Genomic DNA, 27,500 nt, shown 5'->3' with positions numbered 1-27,500 from the left:
GGAATAGCTTAGCTTCCCTCCTGCTACTGCTGCTAGCTGGATGGTCCGGTCCCACATTCGTTCCTGACAGAAACTGTGTCCTGAACTATAGTTCCTCTCTATGCCTGTATATGGTCCTGGCAATAACAATGCTAATGCAGAAGAGAATAAATAAATATTACACCCATACTAGGTAGTAGGTAGGCTATCCTCTAAAATGTGGTTACTATGGGCATGGATGACAATATAGTCTTTGCAACAGAAAGTAATTATTAAAAACAATAGCAATTTAAAAAAGAATAGATTTAATATTAGATTTGTATTCTCAAAAATGATTATACAAACCACTAATTACAATTAATTGTAGCTATTTCATGAAGGGTCTTACTTGGTTGTTAGAACTATATAATCTTTAGCTTGATAACTGGTCATTTTAGGTTGTTTTTTAATGTCCACGGAATCAAGAAATGTTCTCCGCAGAATTCCGCAGAATCAGGATTGTTCTCCGCGGAATCAAGACTTTTTCTCTGCGGATTCCTGGGGGGACTAACTGTATTACAACCGCCCCTGTGTCATTGTGCTTCCTACTCTCAATAGTGGAAAAAGTATTCACATGTTTTACTTAACTCATTGAATGCCATTTCAAGATGGCCCCCAAGTACCAGACTGCCACTATCCTAGATTTCTAGTGCACGGATCAATTTTTAGTGCACGGATCATGCACGCCCATGCACCATATATGCATCATATGTGTAGTACTTTTTAACAGCTTTCAAACAAAAAAATCCGCTTGGAAATCCGTTCAGGCATTCATGAGATAGAAGCCTTCAAAGTCAGACAAAACAAACACTGCCACCTTCCAAATTTCTAGTGCACGGATCAATTTTTAGTGCACGGATCGTGCACGCCCATGCCTAGATCATGCACCATATGTGTAGTACTTTTTAACAGCTTTCAAACAAAAAAATCCGCTTGGAAATCCGTTCAGGCATTCATGAGATACAAGCCTTCAAAGTCAGACAAAACAGCCATTTTTGACATTTTGAAAGATGTGTTTGTTATGGGGCTAAACATGCAATTTCGCAATTGCGATCATGCCTAATACATTTGAGGCATTTTTAGAATTTTTTTTATAAAAAAGAATTTTGAAAAAAAAAAAAAAAAAAAAAATTTTTTTTTTTTTTTTCAAAATGGCTTCCAACTCGGGAAACTCGGGCTGTGGCAGCCTGGGAGTACTGTAATAACTCGTGAAACTCGTGCCTTGGCAGTCAATGAGTTAACACATCTGGTGCCAACCCCGAGTTTCCCGAGTTTGGGCCGTTTTTGATTTGTTTCTCTTTTTTTTCATCTTTTTTTTTTTTCATCTTTTTTTTGGACCTCCAGAAATGTATTAGGCATGATCGCGATCGCGAAATTGCATGTTTAACCCCCATACCAACCCATTCTTTCAAACATGGCAGCCATGTTTGTTTACATCTGAAGAAAACATAATGGCTCCTAAATCATGAATGCCTGAACGGATTTCCAAGCGGACTTTTTTGTTTGAAAGCTGTGAGCAATGTGGACACACGTGGTGCATCATCTAGGCATGGGCGTGCACGATCCGTGCACTATAAATTACATGGAAGTCTATGGAGACCATGGCATCGCGGGACATTGAAGAGAAAAAATCATTGCAACATAAGTGTTAACAGAGTACTTCTACAATGCAGTATTGATGCTTTTACTTAATTGTCCAGAATTCAACATTTACTTGAGTAAAAGTACAAAAGTAATGGCATCAAAATGTACTTAAAAACACCTTGCAAGCCGCGGCAGAACCCTCTGAACAGAGGTAGCGCCGAAGAAATAAGCTATTTATTTACAAACATGTTTTAAAAAAACAAAGCCCACATGATAACAACACGTAATGGAGTGCTCGGTACAGCGTGTATATTCATCCTGCAGAGGTCGGCGATCTTACTTTGGCGACGCGGAGGGGAGATCTCTTCCATTCGTTTACGTGCGGCGAAGCAGGGAAAGGAGCGATAGAGAAGCGGCGCCCGAACGTGATTGAGACCGCGATCCACGAACAGAGACAAAGACCAGCCATGTTGTTTGTCCTTCTTGTCGATTTTCAACAACGTGGAGGGTAGGAGTGGCTCTTGAGCCAACCATCCATCCAGAATGTAAGTCAACGGCGCGGCCTGCTGGATGCTACGAGTATCACACCCACTCCCAGAAAATGATTGAGAGAGGATCTTAACCGTTTCAGATGGCTCCAAAAAGACACAGAGAAGAATGGCCGATCGTTTTTTTTTTGATTATTATCATTTATATCAAAAGTACGGGAAAAGACGACCGGCTGATTGGACCAATTAGGAAGTCCGAGCAAGTACGGCCAGGCTGAGAAGGTGTTAAAGTACTAAAAGTAAAAGTACAAAATGCGATGCGTTGTGAGCTTGTAGATCGGCTAAAGTGTTTTATGTATGTTTTAACATTATAATTTATGTCAGCAAAGTAACTAGTAATTATAGTCTTCAAATCAATTTAGTGGAGTAGAAGTACAACATTTGGATCCCAGATGAAGTGGAGTAGAAGTAAAAGTATTGGAATTTGGAAATACTCAAGTAAAGTACAAATACCTCAAAACTGTACTAAAGTACAGTACTTAAGTAAAAGTACTTACCGGTAGTTACTTTACACCACTGCCTACTCTGCCCTCTCCACCCCAGCCTTTCACGTCGTGCTGCATCGGCTCGGCGGGCCACCGCACCACCACGCCGCCGCCCTCTCAGATCCCGGACCCGCCCTTCTTGTCGGCGTCCACGCCCACCGGGCGGCCCTCCCTCGGGGGCATCCTGTCGCCGCACGCCTGGGGCGGGCTGCTGGGCGGCAAGCCCGAGTCGCTGACCAAGCTGATCTCGGCCGGGACGCAGGACAGCGAGTGGGGGAGCCCCACCTCCCTGCAGGGCCAGCTGGGCAGCGTCATGGTGTTCCACGAGCCCCTCCAGCCCAATCACATCAAAGCCATCTGTAGCGCCGGTGAGGAAGAATGAATGAAAGATTCAGTGTCCAGATGTCAAAACTAGCGCTGTCACGATTATGACATTTTACATGACGATTAATTGTCACTCAAATAATTGCAATTAACAATTTAATTGTGTTTTTTATTTCATTGACAATTACATTTCTGTTAGGCTTTTATTCTTTGAAGTTGCACATGGAAGATATGACACATAACCTAAATATATAAAGAAATTACTGACATATTTTACATCTGTATACTTAAAAAAGAACATTGATAGTGGAAATAGCCAATCTACAAGATCACAACGCGTCGCATCGCGATACGTTGTGAGCTTGTAGATCTATTTGGACATATATATGGACATTTTTCAACATGGAAAGATTATGACGATTATAAATACAATCGTGGTTATGTCAAATAATTGCGTTTAGATGATTATGTAATAATTGTGACCGCCCTAGTCAAAACAGTGTCTCGATTTTGTGCATATTTCAACGGAGTAAAGTGACAGAAATTATCAACATAATCCCAGTCATTATAAATAATGAAGATGCATTGTTGAATTGTGTAATTGAGAAAGTGTAGAGAAGATGTGACAATACACATCACACATGTACATTTTGCATGTTGACATTTGACTAGTCTAGTATCTTATCTGCTCTTCTGACATTACTCTCAGGGGCGTCAATTGGGTATGGCAGGGGTATGAAGCTGCCATACCCTGGGTCCAGGGGGGAAAATAAAAGTTACTTTAAAATATAAATCCATGAATGTCTCTTTGTCTATCTCTGCTGGTCATTATGTTGTTAAATTACATTAAAATAACGACAAACCTAAAATGTAACACAATTTTTAACAAGGTATTATAATGATATTCTCCACACTTGTATTCTCCCCATCTTGACAAAATGGTATATTCCCAGGTTCCGCAGGTCAGCTGCACAGGTGCAATTCATTATTGTTAATTGTGGCACGTTAACTAACATGCCAAGTTTAGCTGCACTTGAACAACCGTTCCAGGCTGCCATATCCAGCCCAAGAAACCGTAGAAACCTGGGGGAAAAAAATAGAATGTACTTCTTAAAATAAATGTATCATGCTAAGGTATGGCAACATGACTGGTGTCTTGCACGCGCGCAAAGAAAACACCAGTCATGTTGCCATACCTTAGCGTTTTCTGAACTGACGCCACTGCTTACTCTCTCCCTCTCCTTCCCTCCCCCCCCTCTCTCTCTCTCTCTCTCTCTCTCTCTCTCTCTCTCTCTCTCTCTCTCTCTCTCTCTCTCTCTCTCTAGGTCCAAACTGTATCTCTCCATTCCAGGAGGCGGATCTTAGCGACCTCTCGACCAAACTGCTTCTGCATTATTCACCAAAGGTGACTGGCACACACGGCCATGAGTCATCCCATTTCACTGCTTATACACCAGCTCTTGCCCTTTTCTACTCTCATGTGTACTCTCTATCAGTGGTGTAAAAAGTACTATTTTCTTTTACTCAAGTAAAAGTATCAACACTGCAGTGTTTACTTTACTTTATACGATAGACGATACTGTATTACAAGTAAAAGTCCAGAATTCAAAATGTACTTGAGTAAAAGTACGAAAGTATTGGCATCACATTTTTTTAGATTTTTATTATTGCGAGAACAATGGCTTCCACTTTAAAATTGCAACTTTTCAGGAATAGAAAGCCTGCCGTTTCTATAAGCTGGATTGGCAATCGATGATGTCACAAGACGATGGGTTTCTGACCTGCCCACAACCCTCCTCTGAGAAAAAAAAGAAAAATAACATTTATTTACTATTTTTGAGTGAGGACCAATTATATGAACATAGGTTGAAAAGTGGTGGAGTGCCCCTTTAAGTAAATGTACTTGACCTTGAACAGTGTTATTAGAATGATAACGGTATTGGAACCGCTCCACAAACGAGGACATTATTCTTTATTTTTAGAATCATTATTGCATAACATTTGTGTTACGCAATAATGATTCTAGCAGTACTTGTCCAGCTGTAGGTGTGGGTTGAGTGCAGTGATGGAAAAGGTACTATTTTGTTTTTTACCTAGCTAAAAGTATCAATACTGCAATGTATAAATACTGAATTACTATTCAAAATGTACTTGAGTAAAAGTACAAAAAGTATTGGTATCAAAATGTACTTAAAGCACCAAAAGTAGAAAGTGCTCATTATGCAGAATGTTATCAAATGTCTAAAATGCATACAGATCTTAAGAAAATCGCAGATCTACAAGCTCACAAGTGAGCTTGTAGGGGCGGCATAGCTCAGGGGTAGAGAAACCGTTATTAGAGCATGAAGGGTTCCCGAAGGGTTCCCAGTTCGAATCCGGGCTCCCCCTGAGTTAATGTCGAAGGGTCCTTGAGCAAGACTCTGAACCCCTAGTTGCTCCCGGTGAGTAGGCTGGTGCCTTGCATGGTTTCCTCCGCCACCGGTGTATGAATGTGTGCGTGAATGGGTGGATGTAATGCACAATCTATGTAAAGCGCCTTGGATAAAAGCGCTATATAAATGCACCATTTACCATTTAGCTTGTAGATCTTCTATTTACAAACGTACATAGAGCTAAAGCGGTTAATGTATGTTTTGTAATAACATCCGAATCTACAAAGCAACTAGCGACTAAAGTGCAATGAAGTAAAAGTACAATATTTGCCTCTACAGAAAATGATCTAGGCATGGGTGTGCATGATCCACTATGAATTACATGGAAGTCTATGGAGACATGGCATCTTGTACCTTCAAAAAGATTTTTTTCATTGCAACAAATATGTTAATCATCTGGGGACCCCCCACAATAATTTGAGTGGAAGTGGAGTTTACCTCTGCTCTGCCTCTGACTGAACGATTCCTCTGGTTTGACAACAGGCATGCAGGAACCCCATCTGTCTGGATCTGTCTCCCAACCTGCTGCACGGACGACTGACCGGGAACAAAGTGGTCAACTGGGACATCAAGGTAGAACAGAACACACACCCTAGTGTTTGTGGGTCTCTCATATGTCTCAGGGGTCTGCCTTGCCTGTACAGGGAGGTCAGAACACCAGGTTACACACACACACACGCGCACACACACAACTGCCCTACAGCCGGTACAGTCAATCTTAACTGTTCTGCTGCTGTAGACGGCGCTCACCGTCATTGAAAGGGTTAATACCATGGCGCCGTTGACGGTGAGGACTGTGAATCTTACTGTATATACAGTAAAGATATTATTACTTACTTAATGTCGCTCCGGTCCCGCCCGCATCGGTAATGTCGGCGATTTGTTTACAACGCACGTTGGGCGTGCACGCGAAGTGAAGCTCCTCAATGTTAAGTCAATGGAGAGGCCCATAAAGAAACTTCATTTAAACAAAATAGCCATTTTGAGACATTTTGCAGCAGATCTAAATGTAAACAAGGCACAAGGCAGGGCGCAGCCATCTTCCTCTTCTTGTCCCACACTGTCATGTGACTAGATGACGTAATCGTTGCCGTCAAGTGATAATCCAAAAAAACAAAAACAACCCCCTTCCAGCCCTTCAAAATAATAGCGGCGGCCTATGGAGGAAACTGCGTGGCACCGAGGCACCAAGCAACCTTCAGATTAAGGGGGCACTATTAGTGTTAAAGGACAGCAGTCATCCCGCCCATTCCCTGTTCTATCTCCTCCCATCCAAAAAACGTTATCAGAGCATCTCATCGCACACCACCCGTCTCAGTAATAGTTTTTATGCTCAAGCAATCAGGTTGCTTAACGAAGAGATGAAAGCGAGACCTAGGTAGTCATGTGCACTGTACGCAGTTTTTAAACTGTACACTGTTACACTGTATGGTTTTTGTTGTTTTTGGGTTGTCTTGGGTGACTTGTTGTTGTCTTGTTGTTGTGGGTTGATGTTTTTGTGTGTAATAAGGCTGAGAGTGCTCCTGGCACAAGCATTTCATTGTATGTCTGTACCTGTATGGATATGCATGTGACTAATAAAAAAATAAAAAAAAATAAACCTAAACCTAACCTAAAGTTAGGGCTGTCACGATCATGAAATTTTACATGACAATTAATTGTCACTCAAATAATTGCGATTAACAATTTGTGTTTTTGTCGTTGACAATTACATTTCTGTTTGGCTTTTAGGCTTTGAAGTTGCACATGGTAGATATGACACATAACCTAAATATACAAAGAAATGAAGGACATATTTGACACTTTATACTTAAAAAAATAACATTGATTATGGAAATAGCCGATCTACAAGTTCACAACGCGTCGCTGTAGATCTGCTATTTGCACTACTTTTTTTTCCCTTTTATACATGAACACTTTTCAACATGAAGACGATTATGACGATTATGAAAAATGTAAATTATGTCAAATAATTGCGATTAGACGATTATTATGTAATAATTGTGACAGCCCCTAGGTACAGTACACCCATGAAGTAAAAACAAATGTATTCAATTAATTAACCACCTAATATGGTTACTTTGTACCGTACTCTGGTAACTGGGGTCTGGGATGGGTAGGTGGGATTCTCTGATGGAAAATATTTTTAACAAACCACCGTGGACTTTTGTTTAGAGTGTCTGCCCTGAGACTAGGAGGTCGGGGGCGTTCAATCCCCGGAGAGTCATACCAAAGACTATTAAAAACGTTAGAAAACGGAACCCAAGGGCCTCCCTGCTTGGCACTTAGCATCAGGGGTTGGATTAGGGGTAAGTCTCTGTGTCATACTAGAGTCATGACTAGGGGGCGTACTTGTATATTAAGCTACCTCATGCTAAGCAAATAGGAGTAAGGCTCCTGATTAGGGATGGGACGATATGATATTTTCATATCACGATTATTGTGACAAAATAACTCGCGGTTTACGATATTATCGTGATAATCAAAATCCATTATCCTGGGGCGGAACATTTGCCAAAACATATCCGATCTACAAGCTCTCAACGGGTTGCGACGCGTTGTGAGCTTGTAGATCGGCTATTTTTTGGCAAAGACATTTGATAGAGTGAAAAAATTACTGTGTCAAGTACGTATATTAAACGTACCTTTTACCAATTCTAGAGGGTTTAAATGGTACTGGATATGCAGCTCTGCAAATAAGAGGTGAAATGAACGCATGACGGAGGACGATATCACGATGAATTAAATCTCCACGATACGATTATCATGAGTGTTTTTTAATCACGATAAACGATAATATCGCGTATCGTCCCATCCCTACTCCTGATCTATGGGCCACCTGGCTCGGGAACCGTTTGTTCCCAAGGCATGCAGTACTTACATTTTAATAAAATACATTTTGTTCTGGGTCCAGACAGTCTTGTACTTTATGTCTCTACTACGCACCTGAACATTTACACTGCGGCTACTGTGTGGTCTTTGTGTATAAATAGTTCACAATGTTATACATACAGTATGATTCCAAACCTTTTGTGAATTAATCAATTGGTTTCAAAATACAAATTTGGGCTTTTTGACAAAATATAGCAAAATAATTGATTACCCAGAGCCTAAATTAATCTGAGCCATTTCTTTTATTTAATTTATATCACAACTAAAGGACATGCATGTGAAATATGTATTTTCTGTTTGAGGAGATTGTATTGCTTAAGGATGCTTTGGATAATTGGACATTTGGGGTCACGGGGATTGAACCTGTGACCCTCTGGTTGCAGGAGGGTCTGAGCCATCCTGCTTCCTGCTGTCTTATTTCTTCACAAGAAGACAAATGTGTTGTTATAAGCATGCACAGTTAAACGTCACCGTCAGCAGAGGGTACATGGGGTCCAGAGCTGGTAGAATCCAATCCAAATTGCATACTTTTAGTCACTGAACCAAATCTAGACATCTGTTTTGTATTTTTGGCTTTTTGGCTAATTTTTGGCTGCCTCTGTATGTGCAGTTAGACACTCATAATGAGAGATTGGTCAAGTTGCTTCTCAGATGTTCCCCACGGATCCCCCCAAAAAATGACTAGCTAACATGCAAGCACCGTAAATTCGAGTGAGCTTTTGTATATATAAGTCATTGTGGGCTCGCCTATAAGGCGAGCACACTTTAGATATTGTCATTATTGTGGGCTCGCCTATAAGGCGAGCACACTTTAGATATTGTCATTAGTGTGGTTGCCCTTACAGGGCAACACACTATAGTTCTAGGGAAACTTTATTTTTCTTTATTTATTCTTCTAGATAAACCTTTTTTTCGGCGCGTTTCACGGCCCACAGTTTGTGCGCCACACACTCGCGCCATATGTCAAATCGACCGGCTTCATCGGGAATCGTGTGCTATCATTTTGCTAAGAGAAAGGTTGTATCGTTTAATTGATATTAATTTATTAGTGAATTAATTTTCCCCATTGACTTATAATGGGAATCACAAAAACTCACATTCAATTATTTTTCTCTCACAAACCATTTGGGCTACAGTTTCAACACTTGGAGAGGAGGTTCATAATGCAGGCAAGGATTAACTGAAAAATAATTACATCATTCGGCCTCATGGTGGCGCTATAACAGCTCACTTTACGTTTTGGCTTATAACTCTTGAACCGTAGGTTGGAAAATTAAAATGATTTTTTCCCTGGATTCCTTGGTTCATGACGCATCTCCCTATATAGGCCACGCCCATTTGCGTCAGGATAGATTTTCCGCCATTTTGAATTTTCTTCAAAACACACTTTTTGCTCCTTTTCCCACATATTTTCTCCAAATGTCACAAAAATCGGTACACAAGATCTCTAAACCCACGCGATAAACATATTCAAGCGATATTTCGATAGTCCATACCGTTCGTCCGGAACACGCTTCCAAAGTTAGTGAGAGGGGCCCGTTTTGCCAAAAATAGCCATAAATCACAAACAAAACATCCATTCAACACCAAATTTGAATCACAAGTCGCGGGTGGGATATTCAACAAATCCCCAAAAGCATTTCCACTTCGACCCTTAGGGTGCGCCACAGACGCGCAAAACGTAACCGTTTCATGCCAAAACGCGTTTTTCAGGGGGAACGACCCTCTCAAAACGAAACACAAACGATCTCGGGAGCGACGCGACAACGTAATCACCTTGCGGAACTCGTGGGAGGAGCCTATTTCTTAAAAACAAGAAACCATATCCTTACTTCAGGAACACAGGATCCGACCGGCACCTTTTCTAATCGCGCGTCGCACGGCCCGACTCTATCCGTCCCGACGTCGTCTCCCTCGGACACCTGCGTTTTGCTCAGGGTCCCGGCGGCGCATCCCCACGACTCGCGCCGGGGCGGGGCAGGCAACCACACTCGCAATTTCACAAATTGCACATTTTCTAGTTATTTCTATACTATACTAGAGCAAGTTCTCCTCAAAACTTCGGTTCCTTTCTACTCCTACATACTTAGTGAGAAAATGAAAATAAAAACATCAATGTGTTCAGTTTACAGTGGCGAAGTGTGCTATTATTTTTTATAGCAATCGGCCAAATGGTGGCGCTGTAGGAAGCCTTCGAAAGTGCGATCTTTGAACAGGTATAGCTCATACTGCGTTTGAGGTCCAGCCATGAAACCTGTATACACGTATGCGTCTCCTCATGCCGAACAACTTTTACGCTCTGACTTTTGACCTTTGACCTTTAGATCCCCCAGAATTTGGAATTATATGAAAAACAGTAAAAATCTATCTCCTCCTGGGATTTTTGCGTTAAGCGCACGAAACTTTTTTCACATGAACTTTGGACCAATACGGTCAGATTGATCAACCAGATTTTTTTTAAAGTGAAACATTATTTTTTAATAATTCACTCAATATTGCAGTTTTATGCCAATAATTCTTTTGCCTCTAAATCATACATACAAAGTCACACGTTCATGGCATTTGGCAAAGATGTAGAGGGTTAGTCAAAATATCACTGAAACCAATCTTATTCCAATTGGCCAAAGGGGGGCGCTATACGAAGCGTTTGAAAATTCAAACTTCAAACAGGCATAAGTCATGACTCGTTTCGTTTGAAGACATGCAACTTGTTACACGCGTGCTTTGACTCAAGCGGAAGACATCTGTGTCATTGTTAAGTAAGCTCCGCCCTTCGATTTTCCGCCATTTTGAGCAGTTTGTAAAACACGTAAACCCGCTTTTATTCTGGAATTTTCGCGTCACGTGCACAAAACTTTTTTTACGTGAACTTTGGACCAATATCTAAAGATCTGTCAGATCGGATTTCTTTTAAATTGAAACATGCTTTTTTAATAAATTCAATAAATATTGCAGTTTTATGCAAATTATTCTTCTGCCTCTAAATCATACATGCAAAGTAACATATTCATGGCATTTGGCAAAGATGTAGAGTGTTATTCCAAATATCACTAAAACCAATCTTACCCCAATTGTCCAAAGGGGGGCACTATATCATTTTGAGCAGTTTGTGAAACGCTTAAACCCGTTAGGATTTTTTTTTGCAATTTGCATGAAACATTCTACACACAATCTAAGGACCTTTATCTAATATGCCTATGAAGTGCACACACACAAAAAAAATATATAATAAATATAGCTGCAAGCAGCGATAAAGTGGCCAAAGCCAAAAACACCTCAAATCATGAACACAGCCTGCAATGTGCGTGAAATCTTGCAAGCACTTTCCCAATAGGTCAAGGAACAGATACCACCCTTCTTACATTGGCCTGTTATAGCGCCACCAGCGGGTCAACTTTTGCACAACAAATTTTTGGAACAAAATGGACCAATCTTTGACGTCAGTAACGTCAAAGAGAGCACTGCCTGCGATCTTGACATTTTGTACTTTTATAGCCATTATTTTCTGGCTTGAAGCGAGCCCACAATTGTTTCGAAGGAACAATATTTTCTAGTTTCAAATGTCCCTGTCCTAATTTTGGCATTCTGTGTGTTAGACTTAAAGGAGTCATCCAGACCAAAACACATATAGGGTTAAATCTTTCTTTTATCATACCCCTTTATACCTGCTTTATTCCATTTTTTTCATAGCTGCCCCTTTTGCTAGATTTCGGCAGCCCCTGTTGCTAGATTTCGTGGTTCCCTCTCATAACTAACAGAGTGTATAGCCTTTATACTAGTGCGGTTATTTCTTCAGCTTCAAAGTTAGTATTTTTTTATTGGATTGTGTTTACACAACGTCCTGAGACCAACCAAACCGCTGTTTTGACCTCACAGGCACCCTTACTTCTCAAACCGACCCCTCCCTCCCCTCCCTTTCTAGCCTCTCCTCTCCCTGCTCTGGTGCAGAGCAGAAGCCGTTTGACAAGTAAGGGTGCCTGTGAGGTCAAAACAGCGGTTTGGTTGGTCTCAGGACGTTGTGTAAACACAATCCAATAAAAAAATACTAACTTTGAAGCTGAAGAAATAACCGCACTAGTATAAAGGCTATACCCTCTGTTAGTTATGAGAGGGCCCGCAAAATCTAGCAACAGGGGCTGCCGAAATCTAGCAAAAGGGGCAGCTATGAAAAAAATCGACTAAAGCAGGTATAAAGGGGTATGATAAAAGACAGATTTAACCCTATATGTGTTTTGGTCTGGATGACTCCTTTAAGGCATGATCAACTAGGGCTGGGCAATTCATTGAAAATAATATTTTGAAACGGATATTTAGTTGTGACCGCAGGGAGCCAGTTTACTATAGAAACCTGCAGCAGTTGTGTCGCGTTACCCTGAAACACACTAACACAGTTGTGTCACGCTACCCTGAAACGCACTAACGCAGTTGTTTCACACTACCCTGAAACGCACTAACGCAGTTGTTTCACACTACCCTGAAACACACTAACGCAGTTGTGTCACGCTACCCTGAAACGCACTAACGCAGTTGTGTCACGCTACCCTGAAACCCTCTAACGAAGTTGTGTCACGCTACCCTGAAACGCACTAACGCAGTTGTGTCACGCTACCCTGAAACGCACTAACGCAGTTGTGTCACGCTACCCTGAAACGCACTAACGCAGTTGTGTCACGCTACCCTGAAACACACTAACGAAGTTGTGTCACGCTACCCTGAAACGCACTAACGAAGTTGTGTCACGCTACCCTGAAACCCTCTAACGAAGTTGTGTCACGCTACCCTGAAACGCACTAACGAAGTTGTGTCACGCTACCCTGAAACGCACTAACGCAGTTGTGTCACGCTACCCTGAAACGCACTAACGCAGTTGTATCACGCTACCCTGAAACACACTAACGAAGTTGTGTCACGCTACCCTGAAACGCACTAACGCAGTTGTGTCACGCTACCCTGAAACACACTAACGCAGTTGTGTCACGCTACCCTGAAACACACTAACGCAGTTGTTTCACGCTACCCTGAAACACACTAACGCAGTTGTTTCACGCTACCCTGAAACGCACTAACGCAGTTGTTTCACGCTACCCTGAAACACACTAACACAGTTGTTTCACGCTACCCTGAAACACACTAACGCAGTTGTTTCACGCTAACCTGAAACACACTAACGCAGTTGTTTCACGCTACCCTGAAACGCACTAACGCAGTTGTTTCACGCTACCCTGAAACCCTCTAACGCAGTTGTTTCACGCTACCCTGAAACACACTAACGCAGTTGTTTCACGCTACCTTGAAACACACTAACGAAGTTGTTTCACGCTACCCTGAAACACACTAACGAAGTTGTTTCACGCTACCCTGAAACACACTAACGAAGTTGTTTCACGCTACCCTGAAACACACTAACGCAGTTGTTTCACGCTACCCTGAAACACACTAACGAAGTTGTTTCACGCTACCCTGAAACACACTAACGAAGTTGTTTCACGCTACCCTGAAACACACTAACGAAGTTGTTTCACGCTACCCTGAAACACACTAACGAAGTTGTTTCACGCTACCCTGAAACACACTAACGCAGTTGTTTCACGCTACCCTGAAACACACTAACGCAGTTGTTTCACGCTACCCTGAAACACACTAATGCAGTTGTATCACGCTACCCTGAAACACACTAACGCAGTTGTTTCACGCTACCCTGAAACACACTAACGAAGTTGTTTCACGCTACCCTGAAACACACTAACGCAGTTGTTTCACGCTACCCTGAAACACACTAACGCAGTTGTTTCACGCTACCCTGAAACACACTAACGAAGTTGTTTCACGCTACCCTGAAACACACTAACGAAGTTGTTTCACGCTACCCTGAAACACACTAACGCAGTTGTTTCACGCTACCCTGAAACACACTAACGAAGTTGTTTCACGCTACCCTGAAACACACTAACGCAGTTGTTTCACACTACCCTGAAACACACTAACGCAGTTGTATCACGCTACCCTGAAACACACTAACGAAGTTGTATCACGCTACCCTGAAACCCTCTAACGAAGTTGTGTCACGCTACCCTGAAACCCTCTAACGAAGTTGTGTCACGCTACCCTGAAACACACTAACGAAGTTGTATCACGCTACCCTGAAACGCACTAACGAAGTTGTGTCACGCTACCCTGAAGCTACCCTGAAACACACTAACGAAGTTGTTTCACGCTACCCTGAAACACACTAACGAAGTTGTGTCACGCTACCCTGAAACCCTCTAACGAAGTTGTGTCACGCTACCCTGAAACGCACTAACGAAGTTGTGTCACGCTACCCTGAAACCCTCTAACGAAGTTGTATCACGCTACCCTGAAACACACTAACGAAGTTGTTTCACGCTACCCTGAAACCCTCTAACGAAGTTGTGTCACGCTACCCTGAAACGCACTAACGAAGTTGTTTCACGCTACCCTGAAACCCTCTAACAAAGTTGTTTCACGCTACCCTGAAACGCACTAACGAAGTTGTTTCACGCTACCCTGAAACGCACTAACGAAGTTGTTTCACGCTACCCTGAAACACACTAACGAAGTTGTGTCACGCTACCCTGAAACGCACTAACGAAGTTGTTTCACGCTACCCTGAAACGCACTAACAAAGTTGTTTCACGCTACCCTGAAACCCTCTAACGAAGTTGTGTCACGCTACCCTGAAACGCACTAACGAAGTTGTTTCACGCTACCCTGAAACACACTAACGAAGTTGTTTCACGCTACCCTGAAACACACTAACGAAGTTGTGTCACGCTACCCTGAAACACACTAACGAAGTTGTTTCACGCTACCCTGAAACACACTAACGCAGTTGTATCACGCTACCCTGAAACACACTAACGAAGTTGTGTCACGCTACCCTGAAACACACTAACGAAGTTGTGTCACGCTACCCTGAAACGCACTAACGAAGTTGTTTCACACTACCCTGAAACACACTAACGAAGTTGTGTCACGCTACCCTGAAACACACTAACGAAGTTGTATCACACTACCCTGAAACCCTCTAACGAAGTTGTATCACGCTACCCTGAAACACACTAACGAAGTTGTATCACACTACCCTGAAACCCTCTAACGAAGTTGTATCACGCTACCCTGAAACACACTAACGAAGTTGTGTCACACTACCCTGAAACCCTCTAACGAAGTTGTATCACGCTACCCTGAAACGCACTAACGAAGTTGTGTCACACTACCCTGAAACCCTCTAACGAAGTTGTATCACACTACCCTGAAACACACTAACGAAGTTGTATCACACTACCCTGAAACGCACTAACAAAGTTGTTTCACGCTACCCTGAAACACACTAACGAAGTTGTGTCACGCTACCCTGAAACGCACTAACGAAGTTGTTTCACACTACCCTGAAACACACTAACGAAGTTGTGTCACGCTACCCTGAAACACACTAACGAAGTTGTATCACACTACCCTGAAACACACTAACGAAGTTGTGTCACACTACCCTGAAACACACTAACGAAGTTGTATCACACTACCCTGAAACCCTCTAACGAAGTTGTATCACGCTACCCTGAAACGCACTAACGAAGTTGTGTCACGCTACCCTGAAACACACTAACGAAGTTGTGTCACACTACCCTGAAACCCTCTAACGAAGTTGTATCACGCTACCCTGAAACGCACTAACGAAGTTGTGTCACACTACCCTGAAACCCTCTAACGAAGTTGTATCACACTACCCTGAAACACACTAACGAAGTTGTATCACGTTACCCTGAAACGCACTAACGAAGTTGTATCACGCTACCCTGAAACCCTCTAACGAAGTTGTATCACACTACCCTGAAACACACTAACGCAGTTGTTTCACACTACCCTGAAACACACTAACGAAGTTGTATCACACTACCCTGAAACACACTAACGAAGTTGTATCACACTACCCTGAAACGCACTAACGAAGTTGTATCACGCTACCCTGAAACGCACTAACGAAGTTGTGTCAGTGTCAGGCTATATTGAAACTCTCTTCATGTGGTGCTCTGGCGCAGTCTTTTGGAGACCGTTGTCACAGTGCATCAAACACATTGTTTAACCAAACGATGTCTGTATATTTGTGTGTTTTGGGTTAGGGTTGTATAATTAATTAGTCTGATGAACCCTTAACTCTTCCCCCTGTATTATATGTTAGACAATATAAGCTCACAGCACATTACATTGTGACCCGCTGTGAGTGTGTAGAGCTAAACAAATATTAATAATCGAGTCAAAGGTTTGAAATATTTGTTATATTGATAGAAGGTTAGCCCTGTGAATCACCTGTGTGTAGGTGTCATTTCAAATGTTCCTCTCCTAACGCTGACATGCCTGTGTCTTTGTGTCAGGACGTGATCAACTGTGTAGGTGGTCCACCGGTGCTGGTCCCCATCCTGGAGCAGCTGGCTCTGCTGACCCCCGAGCAGCAGTGCAGCGACCCCGCCGCAGCGTCCGAGTTCATCACCCCCGATGTGACCTCGCCCGGTGGTGAGGGAGACTGGGTCATCCTTCCATCCAATAGGGCTTCAGGTGTGTGTTTGCATACAGTGGTTTGTATGTGTGCGTGTGTGGGGATGGGGCCTTTAATAATGCTGCAAACCATAATCCAAAACATTGGTATCAATGTACTGCATCTGTTAGCAGCATGTTGTAGCTGTTGTGTAGAAAGCTTGTATGTGCGATACTGTTGGAAAATCTTAAAATGGAATAGAGAACCGTTGATCAAGTGGATCCAATGTAGTTGGTATCAGTCACAAGCCCTTTTTGAGCGGTGGTCACACCGTCTCCATAGCGTGGCCGTGTGTGTAGGTATGTATGTTTGTTTGTTTGTATGTATGTATGTATGTATGTATGTATGTATGTGGGTGGGTGGGTCTGTATGTAGCCTCAAGCCTGTGGTGTAGTACCTTTTCTAACCACACATGTTAAGGGAGGGGCGCTGTTGTTCAGGCCAGGCCAGAACAGGCAAGGCACACTCTGACACACACACACGCACGCACGCACGCACACACGCACGCACGCACGCACGCACGCACACACACACACACACACACACACACACACACACACACACACACACACACACACACACACACACACACACACACACACACACACACACACGCGCGCACAGACTCCACCGCTCAGTTCACACGGGTGTGATTTTTTTTGTAGATCAGCTACTTTTGTATGATACTGTACTGTTCATTTATGGAAAAAACATAAAAAGCAGAAATATGGATAAGGTTAGGGCTGTCACAATTATTACATAATCGTCTTATTTGACATAATCACGATTATTTTTCATATAAAAAATGTTCAAGTAAAAAAATAGTGGAAATAGCAGATCTACAGTACAACCTCACAACGCGTCGCATCGCGACACGTTGTGAGCTTGTAGATCGGCTATTTACACTACCATTGTTCTTTTTTAAGTATAAAGTTGTCAAATATGTCCTTCATTTCTTTGTATATTAACACTTCGCCAGCCGAAATAGAATGGTTGTTGGTAGATTAGCCGTGAAATTTCTATTATTATATTATGATCTGAACCGCGTTCATTTTACCAGACATCCAGCGCTATATCACGTGGTCTTCATCCCCCATTACCATACCGCGATCCCCTGTTGTATACTCACCACAGTTCCCCATGAAATTCTCAATCTGCATTGGCTTAGAGTGGGGGATTCGGCCGACGCATCATGTCCCCGTGCGTTTCGCGTGCGCGATCCGTTCACGTAAATGTCGCCTCAAATAATCCACGTGTGACTCAAGAGTAGAAATGAACAGTTTCGCTCGCATAGCCCGCAGCACTGCTGCTGTAGCAGCACTCGTGTATAAACAGTAAATGAGTGGCTGCCAAGGAGCCTCTGAGAAGGAGTGGACCCGACGTCACTTCTGCTTCATGTCAGACCAGCCATGCGCTATCGATGCACGAGTGGTGACTACTAGGGAAGGTTAGACGATCGCCGATTTTCGGATAAAAATCATTTATTTCGGTTTTAATGACCCAGTACGGTAAAAGACGGCGCGGCTGAGACTCCTTGCTCAGATGTCCGGTATAAAACGGTTTTAATATTAAGAGGCTCCCCGTGGCTTGGAAAGGGTTAAGGTTATGTGTCATATCTACCATGTGCAACTTCAAAGCCTAAAAGCCAAACATAAATGTAATTGTCAACGACAAAAACACAGTTAAATCGTTAATCGCAATTATTTGAGTGCCAATTAACTCATTTGCTGCCATTTAACAATACCTTCGTACTATCCCCTGCCTCCAGTCTCCATAGACTTCCATGTAATTCATAGTGCACGGATCATGCACACCCATGCCTAGATAATGCACCACGTGTGTCCACATTGCTCACAGCTTTCAAACAAAAAAATCCGAATGGAAATCCGTTCAGGCATTCATGAGATAACAGCCATTATGTTTTCCTAAAATGTAAACAAAGATGGCTGCCATGTTTGAAAGATGGGGTTGCTATGGGGGTTAAACATGCAATTTCGCGATTGCTATCATGCCTACTACATTTTTTTTCCCGGGTTCTACGGGCATGGCAGGGCGGTACAACGGGATTTTTCCGGGATTTTCGGCCATAGCAGCATATGAGTTAACGGCCCTATACAAGGTTTCTGCCCGACAGCAATGATGTGTAAACAGCATTGTTGTCTGTTTCTGTGTGTTCTCAGAGGCGCGTCTGGAGAAGAACCTGGTGGCCACCTTCCTGCTGGTCCTCAAACACTTCCTGCAAAGACATCCCATCAACCAGGAGAGTCTTCTGTACTCGCATGGAGTAGCAACGATAGGAGCTCTGCTGCAGAAGGTATTCATGCTGAGCTAACTCGGATACAGTTTACAGTTAGGCATTTAGCAGACGCTTTTAATCCAAATCGATTTACAATAAGCAGGTAATACACATTACTATAATAAGCAAGATAATGTCAGTACATTAACAACAATATAACAAATGCATAGGAATATCAATCTAGACAAACAATAACATAGGTAGACCACGCGCCTAAATCAGTAAAAAAAAACCATCTAAAACCTAAAAATGCTATCTAGCTTCATGTATGATCATTGAGGGAAGGGGGAGTGTTACAGTAGTGTTATGGGTTTAGGTGGAGTTTGAAGAGGTGAGTCTTCAGTCCACGGCGGAAGCTAGGGAGTGAGTCTGTAGTTCTAAGTGTGACAGGGAGTTTATTCCACAGTTTGGGGGCCAGGAGGGCAAATTGTCTAGGATGAGTGGATTTTTGTCCTGGGGTTTTTAGCGAGGGTTCTGTCAGCATCCCTGTGTTGGCTGATCTGAGTGAACGGGTGGGGTTGTAGGGGTTGATCAGGATACTCTGTGTGTCTATCTGCGTCTCTCTGGCTTGGTGTATCTCTGTATATTTCTATCTTCTCTCTGTCTGTTTCTTTCTCTCTTTGTTTTTGCGGTGCGGCTCTATAAGATAAATTATGTCTGTGTGCCTGGAGCTAATCTCGCAAACCACTGTACTGATCAGTGCCACATTTCTTGTGCACACTGCCAATAGGCCAAGGAAGTGTTTCCACTGATCTCATTCTTTTCACATATGGTTTATACTTTATGAAATATTTTACTTAAATTCCATAATGGACAGGAATGGAAGGGGTGTCATTCCAAATCATACGTCATAGATATGACATATAATAGCATAGACGACCTGAGGTTGAGCTCATGAAGTCTTTCAGTGGTGGATATGCATCCATCTGACGACATTGGAAAATGAAAACACTCTTAGGCCATCGGACAGATCCTTAACGTGCACCCTGCTAACGGAACCAGTTGCATGCTAATAATTATGAGATTGCCCTTGTTCAATCAAATGGCATAGGTCATGGATATACTGACACATATCTACTAACATTGTCCCCCTGACTGTGTGTGTGTGTGTGTGTGTGTGTGTGTGTGTGTGTGTGTGTGTGTGTGTGTGTGCGTGTGCGTGCGTGCGTGTGTGCGTGCACACAGCCCCTGCCCTTTTATGCTGTAAAATGACTAAAAAGTGCCCTCTCCAGACCATGAATGCAGTTTTTACTATGGTGAAAGAAATGCAAATGCCCTCTTTCCATGCCATACTTGAACGCAGCATTCAAGAGAATTGCCCTGTCCAAACTCTCCTGAACTCGAATGCATCGTCTTATGTTGAGAGAATTGCCCTCTCTGTGTAGAAATCCATACTGTACACCACATCTCCATTATTGTCTTGTTTATGCTTAGTTTAGTGTGGCATCAAGTACTGAAAATAGGCGCTGCGACGCGTTGTTAGCTTGGAGGTCTGCTATTTTCTATATTTTCACCAAAAGGCCCTTTTAGACATTTCAGCCCCTGCCTCTCTAACATTCTCTGCACGTGTGTGTGTGTGTGTGTGTGTGTGTGTGTGTGTGTGTGTGTGTGTGTGTGTGTGTGTGTGTGTGTGTGTGTGTGTGTGTGTGTGTGTGTGTGTGTGTGTGTGTTGCAGCTCCCAGCTGCCATGGTGGATGTGAGCGTGCTGGTGTCGGTGCAGCTGCTGGTGGAGCAGGTGACCTACGAGAAGAACCAGCCGCTGCTCCAGCAGCTCTACACACACCTGCTGTTCAACTTCAACATCTGGAACCAAGGAGACTTCCCGTTGCGCATCGGTGAGCAGTGGCCTGGCTCGCGTGTTCAGTTCAGTAATGAAGCTATTTAGGCATTGGACGATATGCAAATGTCATAACACGATGATTGTGATAAAAGGAATCGCGATTTACGATATCGCAATAATCCATTATCCTGGGGTGGAACGTTTGTCAAAACGGCATTTTTTTGGCAAAGACATTTGATGGAGAGTGAAAAAAAGATGGTATCAAGTACGTATATTTTAAGTACCGTTTACCATTATAGAGGGTTTAAGTGGTACCAGATATGTTGCTCGGCAAATAAATTAGATCTTCACGATACGATTATCGTGGGTGTTCTTTTATCACGATAAACGATAATATTGCTTATCGTCCCATCTCTAACGCTAATATGATGCGCGTCAAGAACGAGAAAGGGCAAAAGGAATTATTATTATTACCCTTTTAGATTATTATATATATTTTTTTGTTATGTTGTTTATTGTTATTATATTGTTTGCCGTTATTATATATACCACTGCATTGTCTGAAGGTTGCCAAACAAAAACAAGTTTTACTCTTACATGCCTGTACAAAATACGTAACAATAAAGTACAACTTTGAACCTTGCTTACAAGACATAGTGTGTCGCATACTGTACAAAACATGGCGTATCTCTCGTCGAGATGCGTTTGTTTGCCCTAGTTGCTGTAAGTGCGTTTGTTTCCATGTGATTGTGATGACTGCGCTGTTTTGTGTTCTCTTGTGGTGGCAGGTCACATCCAGTACATGTCCACCGTCATCAAAGACAACAGGAAGCAGTTCAGGAAACGATGCGGAGTTCAATTCCTGTTGGACACCATTCGCCTCTATTACGGGTGGGACTCTTATTACAGGTTGAGCTGTTATACTGTATATATAGTCAGGGGCGTCACAAGGGGTAGGAAAGTGGGACTGAGTTACTAGGGCCCAAGGTGGAGGGGCTCTAGTAACTTAGATCTGCTATTTTTGAAAAGTCGTGAAAATGTGTGCAAATCTTTGAATATGTATTTTTTAAGCGAACATTTGTAACTCAGATTTTGCTTTCCGGGGGGGGGTCCCTGGAACTAAATATTTTGAGATGGGGGTCCGTGGCCAAATTCATATCATTTTTGGGGTCCTTCACATGAAAAGGTTTGAGCACCACTGACATAGAAACATAAGTTTCTTGCACACATTTTCACGATTTTTCAAAAATAGCAGATCTACAAGCTCGCAGCGCGGCACTCGGTGCCGCGCTGTGAGCTTGTATATCTGCTATTTTTCAATAGTTAACATTCATGGGGGGCCCACAGTGAATCCTTGTACCCAGGGCCCAGAATTTGGTGTGACGCCCCTGTATATAGTGTGCATATTGCATGGCTGACTGTAAAAGAAGTTGATACTAAGGCATTCACCAAATATTTGAATATCAAAGTCACTATTCGAATATTCGCTTTTTTATTTTTTTATTGTTTTCTCTTAAAAAAATATATAGTTTATAAAGCGTGGCTAGATAGGAAGTCATAAGAATGAGTTGTCAATGCCCCTGGTGGATGAATTTGTTAATGCTCTATACCAGGGGTTCTCAAACCTTTTTATGCTGTAACACCCAAAATAAACATATTTGAACTGGGGACCCCCCACCCTGACAAGCACTTGGAATTGTAGGTGTTACAAAAAAATATTTATATAAAAAATAAAAAATAAAACGGCCCACACGGGGTTGGCACAGGGGGGGTACCTATACAAACTCTGGAAACTCGGGATTGGCACCATATGTGTTAATATTTGACAGTTGGCCAGTACGGTCGAATATTCGACTATTCGAATACTTTGAAGTCGAATAATTCGAATACTAAAAATCACTATTTGTGAATGCCCTAGTTGATACCAAACAAAATCACTTCCTTATGTATGTTTTCTTCTCTTTTTATAGAAAGACCACTAATAAGGAGAGTGAACTGAGTGAAGATGATGTTCGCACCATCCGTGCCTCACTCTGTGGCCTCCTCAAGTACTACATCAGCAAGGGCATGTCCCAGGAGGAGATGCAAAGCATCCTGGGACACATCGCCGCCATCGGAGACGAGGAGCAGGTGAGGGGAGCTACGTAGTGGCAGAGAATCCGACCGGCCTTTCCTATGAATGACGTCACAGTGCATCAACCACATAACCACACCGACCCTGGTTTAGTCTTGGAGCATGTGTTGCATGTCAGCCCTCCAACCCACCCTCACCTCTCTTTTTTTACACCAGTTTTGCCCCATGATAAAGTGCCATATTAACACATTAAAAACAATAAAACTAGGAGAAACAAGAATACATATTGTTTTCTAAAAGAAATGTGTTTTTGCAAAGAAACGGTGGGATTTAAATAATCAGGGTGTAATATGACACGGCTGTCGCCGCAGCAGCGAGATGTCGTAGATCGACCCTTTCCCCCGCTCCTCTGAGTTTGTTGTGCAGAGCAATAACTTCCAATCGTATGACTTTTGGAATGGTTGAAACACGAGCTAAGAAACGTGATGTCCATTTCACTCATTGTCTTCTCTGTTTTGTGTGTGCTGATGCAGCGATCATTGCGACTCGGAGCTTTGTGTTATTTTCGCATAGCCTACTCTGTAAAGTAACCAAGATGGCTGATTTAATAATAATAATAATAATAATAATAGTTACCTACTCCTCCCACGAGGGAAATTCAGTATTTGCAGCCCAACCCAGCTGCTTCGCAGCCCACAAGGAGCGCGTGAGCAATTAGGGGTTAAGAGTCTTGCTCAGGGACACACATCAACATTGCTATCCTGGCCGGGAATCGAACCAGGGACAACCAGGGGAACTGGTTACCCAGGCAGGCTCCCTAAACATTCAGCTATGGCCGCCCCCAAATTAATTCCAATTTAGCGTTCCACTCGTCATCAACATGTAACATTAGAAAGTTGTGTTTTAAGCTCTTCTTAAAAACGGGATTCAATGTGACGGGGGTCTGTTTTGGACAATCCAATCGGATCATTTGTTTCCTGATGAACAAGTCATTGTGTATGATTTTAAATCAAGCGTCGCATACTCGCAGTTGCATGCATGCATGGATGTTACACAGACACAAATGTGTGACCACAGCGCGTAGAGTTGCATGGTTGATGACTTGATGTTGCGTAGACATTGGTGTACGGGGCTTTTGGTGTGACACATGGGTTGCTTTTCTTTTTTTTATCGGTCACCATTAACCGTTAGTGCTTACCAGTAACCAATTTCTTATCGGTTAAACGGTAACGGTTAACCGTTGGCCATCCCTAGTTTGATCCTCGACTCCTCCAGGCTTTGTGTCACCTGTATAATGTCCCTGAGTAAGACACTTAACCCCTAACTGTTCCCCTTTGCGCTCAATTGGAGCAGCACACTGCTAGGTCAAATGGCCTCTACAAATAACCCTTTTCTTGAAAATAACTCCAGTGACCACTCAAACCCTATATATTGGAGTACCCCAGTGGTCTAAACACCCAGTGGTTCCCTCCTTTTTCCCCTCTACACCGAAAATCTTCAGTGGAAATAGCCGATCTACAAGCTCGCAACACGCGTTGTGATATTTTGGGGATACTAGGGCTCATGTGATTAAAAACGGGAATTTACTTACAGCTCTCCTTGGAGCTGAACGATCTTGTGTCCAGTGCAATATCCGTCAGTATTCTCTCGCTCAAACTGAACGCTAAGTGTTTTCTGTCTCTTTAATCATGCTTGGAACCCTCCTACCCCATCGAAACCACTCACTATCTTCAGTAGGAGCCTCAGCGTATCAAGTCAGCTGTTTTGCAAGCTCTGATTCCACCCGCAACCCTCCCTTGGTCACCTCCTTCCTCTCTCTCCCGGTTTTTGGGTCCAGCCTTGTTTTTCCTTTCCTCTGTCACCGTCCATATCCCCTTACTCTGGTGTCGTTACTATGCGGATGCTGACATCATCCTGTAGAGACATATGGTCAGTATAATCTGGACATCCTGGTTCCTCTGTTGGCCATTTGCCTGCTCTCATCTCTGCCCCCTCTCATTCATCTTCAGGACAGATCCAGGCATTCTGTCTTTTTGTGGTTATTGGAAAAAACTAAAAAGACAAAATATATATCACTGTTGGCGGGTGGAAACCTTGTATCTCCAAGTTTCAAATTTGTACGTTCTTTCGCAAAGTAAAGTCCTGCTTCATCATACAAGGCTGGTGCACAAAAGTAGTGAAAACAGCAGATCTACAAGCGTTTGTTTTGTCCAAAACAGTTTTGGACATACCAGGTTTTCACCCGACAACGACGATATCTTGACTGATTTAACCAAAATAACATCAATAGAAAGTGTTAAACCACGGATGTCTTTGCTATTGATGTCCTGACACTGGCGTTATCCAGTGCCTGGGTTAGATTATCATTTGTGTTACAAACATACAGTAGTGCCTTCCCCTGGACTGCCAACTGCTCTCCTAGTTACAGTAACATGTGAAGACCCTAGTTATTTATTAGTAGTAGAAATGCAGCATTGTGAACTTGGGAGAGTGTAAAAGAAGCTGGCATACATATTTTCGCTCTTCACTGTCACTTATGTGTGGTTCTCAACCTTTTCAGGCCACGACCCCCAAAATAATCATATTTTAACTGGCAAGCTCACAACGCGTCACGATGCGGCGCGTTGTGAGCTTGTAGATCTGCTATTTCCACTATTTGTGTAAATGTTTGAACAGATATAAAAAAAAAATAACGTGTAAACGATTATGACGATTATCACAAAATAAATATGATTACCGGTATGTCAAATAATCGCGATTAGACGATTATGGAATAATTGTGACAGCCCTACTCATTCTGGATGTGTGTGTGTGTGTGTGTGTGTGTGTGTGTGTGTGTGTGTGTGTGTGTGTGTGTGTGTGTGTGTGTGTGTGTGTGTGTGTGTGTGTGTGTGTGTGTGTGTGTGTGTGTGTGTGTGTGTGTGTGTGTGTGTGTGTGTGTGTGTGTGTGTGTGTGTGTGTGTGTGTGTGTGTGTTGCAGCTGTGTGGGTTACTGGAGCTGCTGATAAGCCTCCTACAGAGCAGTCCAGCCAAAGACCAGCTCTTCCTGCTGCTCTACGAGCCCGGGGCTGCAGACTCCTGCTACGCTCTGCTGCTCAACAACAAGCACTCGGACCGCCTCCGCGAGCTCGTCTTCAAGGTGGGTCCTAATAATAATTATTATATTAACCCATTTTATTCATAGGGCGCCTTTCAGGGCACTCAAGGACGCCGTACAACAATGTAAAAACAGCAGTTGATACAAAAACACAAATCACAATAAAAGAAGAACAATTTGCAGCAGAGCAACTAAATAAAGAGTACTTACTTACTTACTATTCTGAGCAGCACAGTCTTTAAGACCCTGTGTGTGGATTGGACACAAATTAATGGTGATCAATTTAATTGGTTTCTTCTCGTCATTGATGTTACACAGAGATTAGGTCTGAGTTGAAGTTGTTTGTTGCACACGTTGCTCTTGACTGCATTTGTATTTATATATATTTTGTATTAGGCTTTATTAAACCAAATACGTTAACTAAGAACATCTCATTACCAATAACAGCCTGGGAAACAAACAACAAACTTTAATACACATTGTAAAACGGCTAGTTCCATTCCTTGATTCTGATTGGCTGGTTGCTGTGGTATATAACCCACACCTTGAATCAGTTTATATCAAACCCAGGTGCGTTATTTCTTTCCACAGTGTTCCACAGCTAGTGTTGTTTCTGCAGCCTGGCCGGGAACTACTTTCTTGTAGCTGGGGACTACTTTCTTGCAGAGCAGACCTTATTGTGTATTATTAGTGAAATGTCTATGATTTTTCATGTTGCCATATTGTAACCGTTATAGAAAAGCAATAAGCCATGCAAGGCTTGTGGTTACCTGTATTGTACACCGGCTGAGAGGGTTGGAGACACTCGGCTCTGCCTCGTGTCTCCCTACGCCTCTCAGCCGGTGTAAAATACCAGGTAACCACTCGCCTCTTGTGGCTTATTGCTTCAATAAAGAACTGAATTCAAGAAATTCCAAGGTCACGCTTCCTTTCGAAAAACAGAATCCACAATGCCGTGATGCTTTCCTTTCTAATTGAGCGTGTCGTGCATTCCTTCCCCAGCTGTTTGAGCGCATGCTGCGCTGCGACCGCGTCTATGAGAGGAACAAGCAGCGTCTGAGGCTGAGAGAGGCGGGTTACTCTGGCCTGTCCCTGCTGTTCTCAGACCTGCACATCACCCCCAGCCTGGTCCGCTGCCTGCTCAACCAGGTGCTCCACACAGGTGAGCTTACTGCATTCACCCCGTTGATGGCTGCTCAGGTGGCTCAGATCAGCGGCGCGTCAAAAAATATGGCACCATTATTTTCAATGAACTAACCCACACCGGCGGCGTCAGATGCGCGCAGCCGCGGGTGTGCCGCCTCGTATAATATTACACGAGCGGGTGTGTGTTATCGTGGTTATTGGTGCACCAGTGATGCTGTAGATACAGTAGCTGTCTCAACCAATCAGATTGTTTCGTCGGAAATACCTGTT

General features: G+C 42.9%; 1 protein-coding gene across 2 annotated transcripts in view; it reads left to right on the top strand.

The window, feature by feature from the left end:
• nbeal1 (neurobeachin-like 1) overlaps positions 1-27,500 on the top strand; it is a 160,590-nt gene that overhangs the window by 59,734 nt on the left and 73,356 nt on the right. For both annotated transcript variants that reach the window (XM_080720925.1, XM_080720924.1), the window contains exons 16-25: positions 2,694-3,003; positions 4,285-4,364; positions 5,875-5,964; positions 16,677-16,857; positions 19,018-19,151; positions 20,809-20,968; positions 21,702-21,804; positions 22,884-23,043; positions 25,968-26,126; positions 27,087-27,246. In XM_080720925.1, coding sequence (XP_080577051.1) covers positions 2,694-3,003; positions 4,285-4,364; positions 5,875-5,964; positions 16,677-16,857; positions 19,018-19,151; positions 20,809-20,968; positions 21,702-21,804; positions 22,884-23,043; positions 25,968-26,126; positions 27,087-27,246 — 1,537 coding nt within the window. The remainder of the gene's footprint in view (positions 1-2,693; positions 3,004-4,284; positions 4,365-5,874; positions 5,965-16,676; positions 16,858-19,017; positions 19,152-20,808; positions 20,969-21,701; positions 21,805-22,883; positions 23,044-25,967; positions 26,127-27,086; positions 27,247-27,500) is intronic.

Source organism: Nannobrachium achirus (genome assembly GCF_963921795.1).
Source record: "Nannobrachium achirus genome assembly, chromosome: 24".
In the NCBI taxonomy this organism is placed as follows: Eukaryota; Metazoa; Chordata; class Actinopteri; order Myctophiformes; family Myctophidae; genus Nannobrachium; species Nannobrachium achirus.
This window is presented reverse-complemented; position numbering and strand designations above follow the sequence as displayed.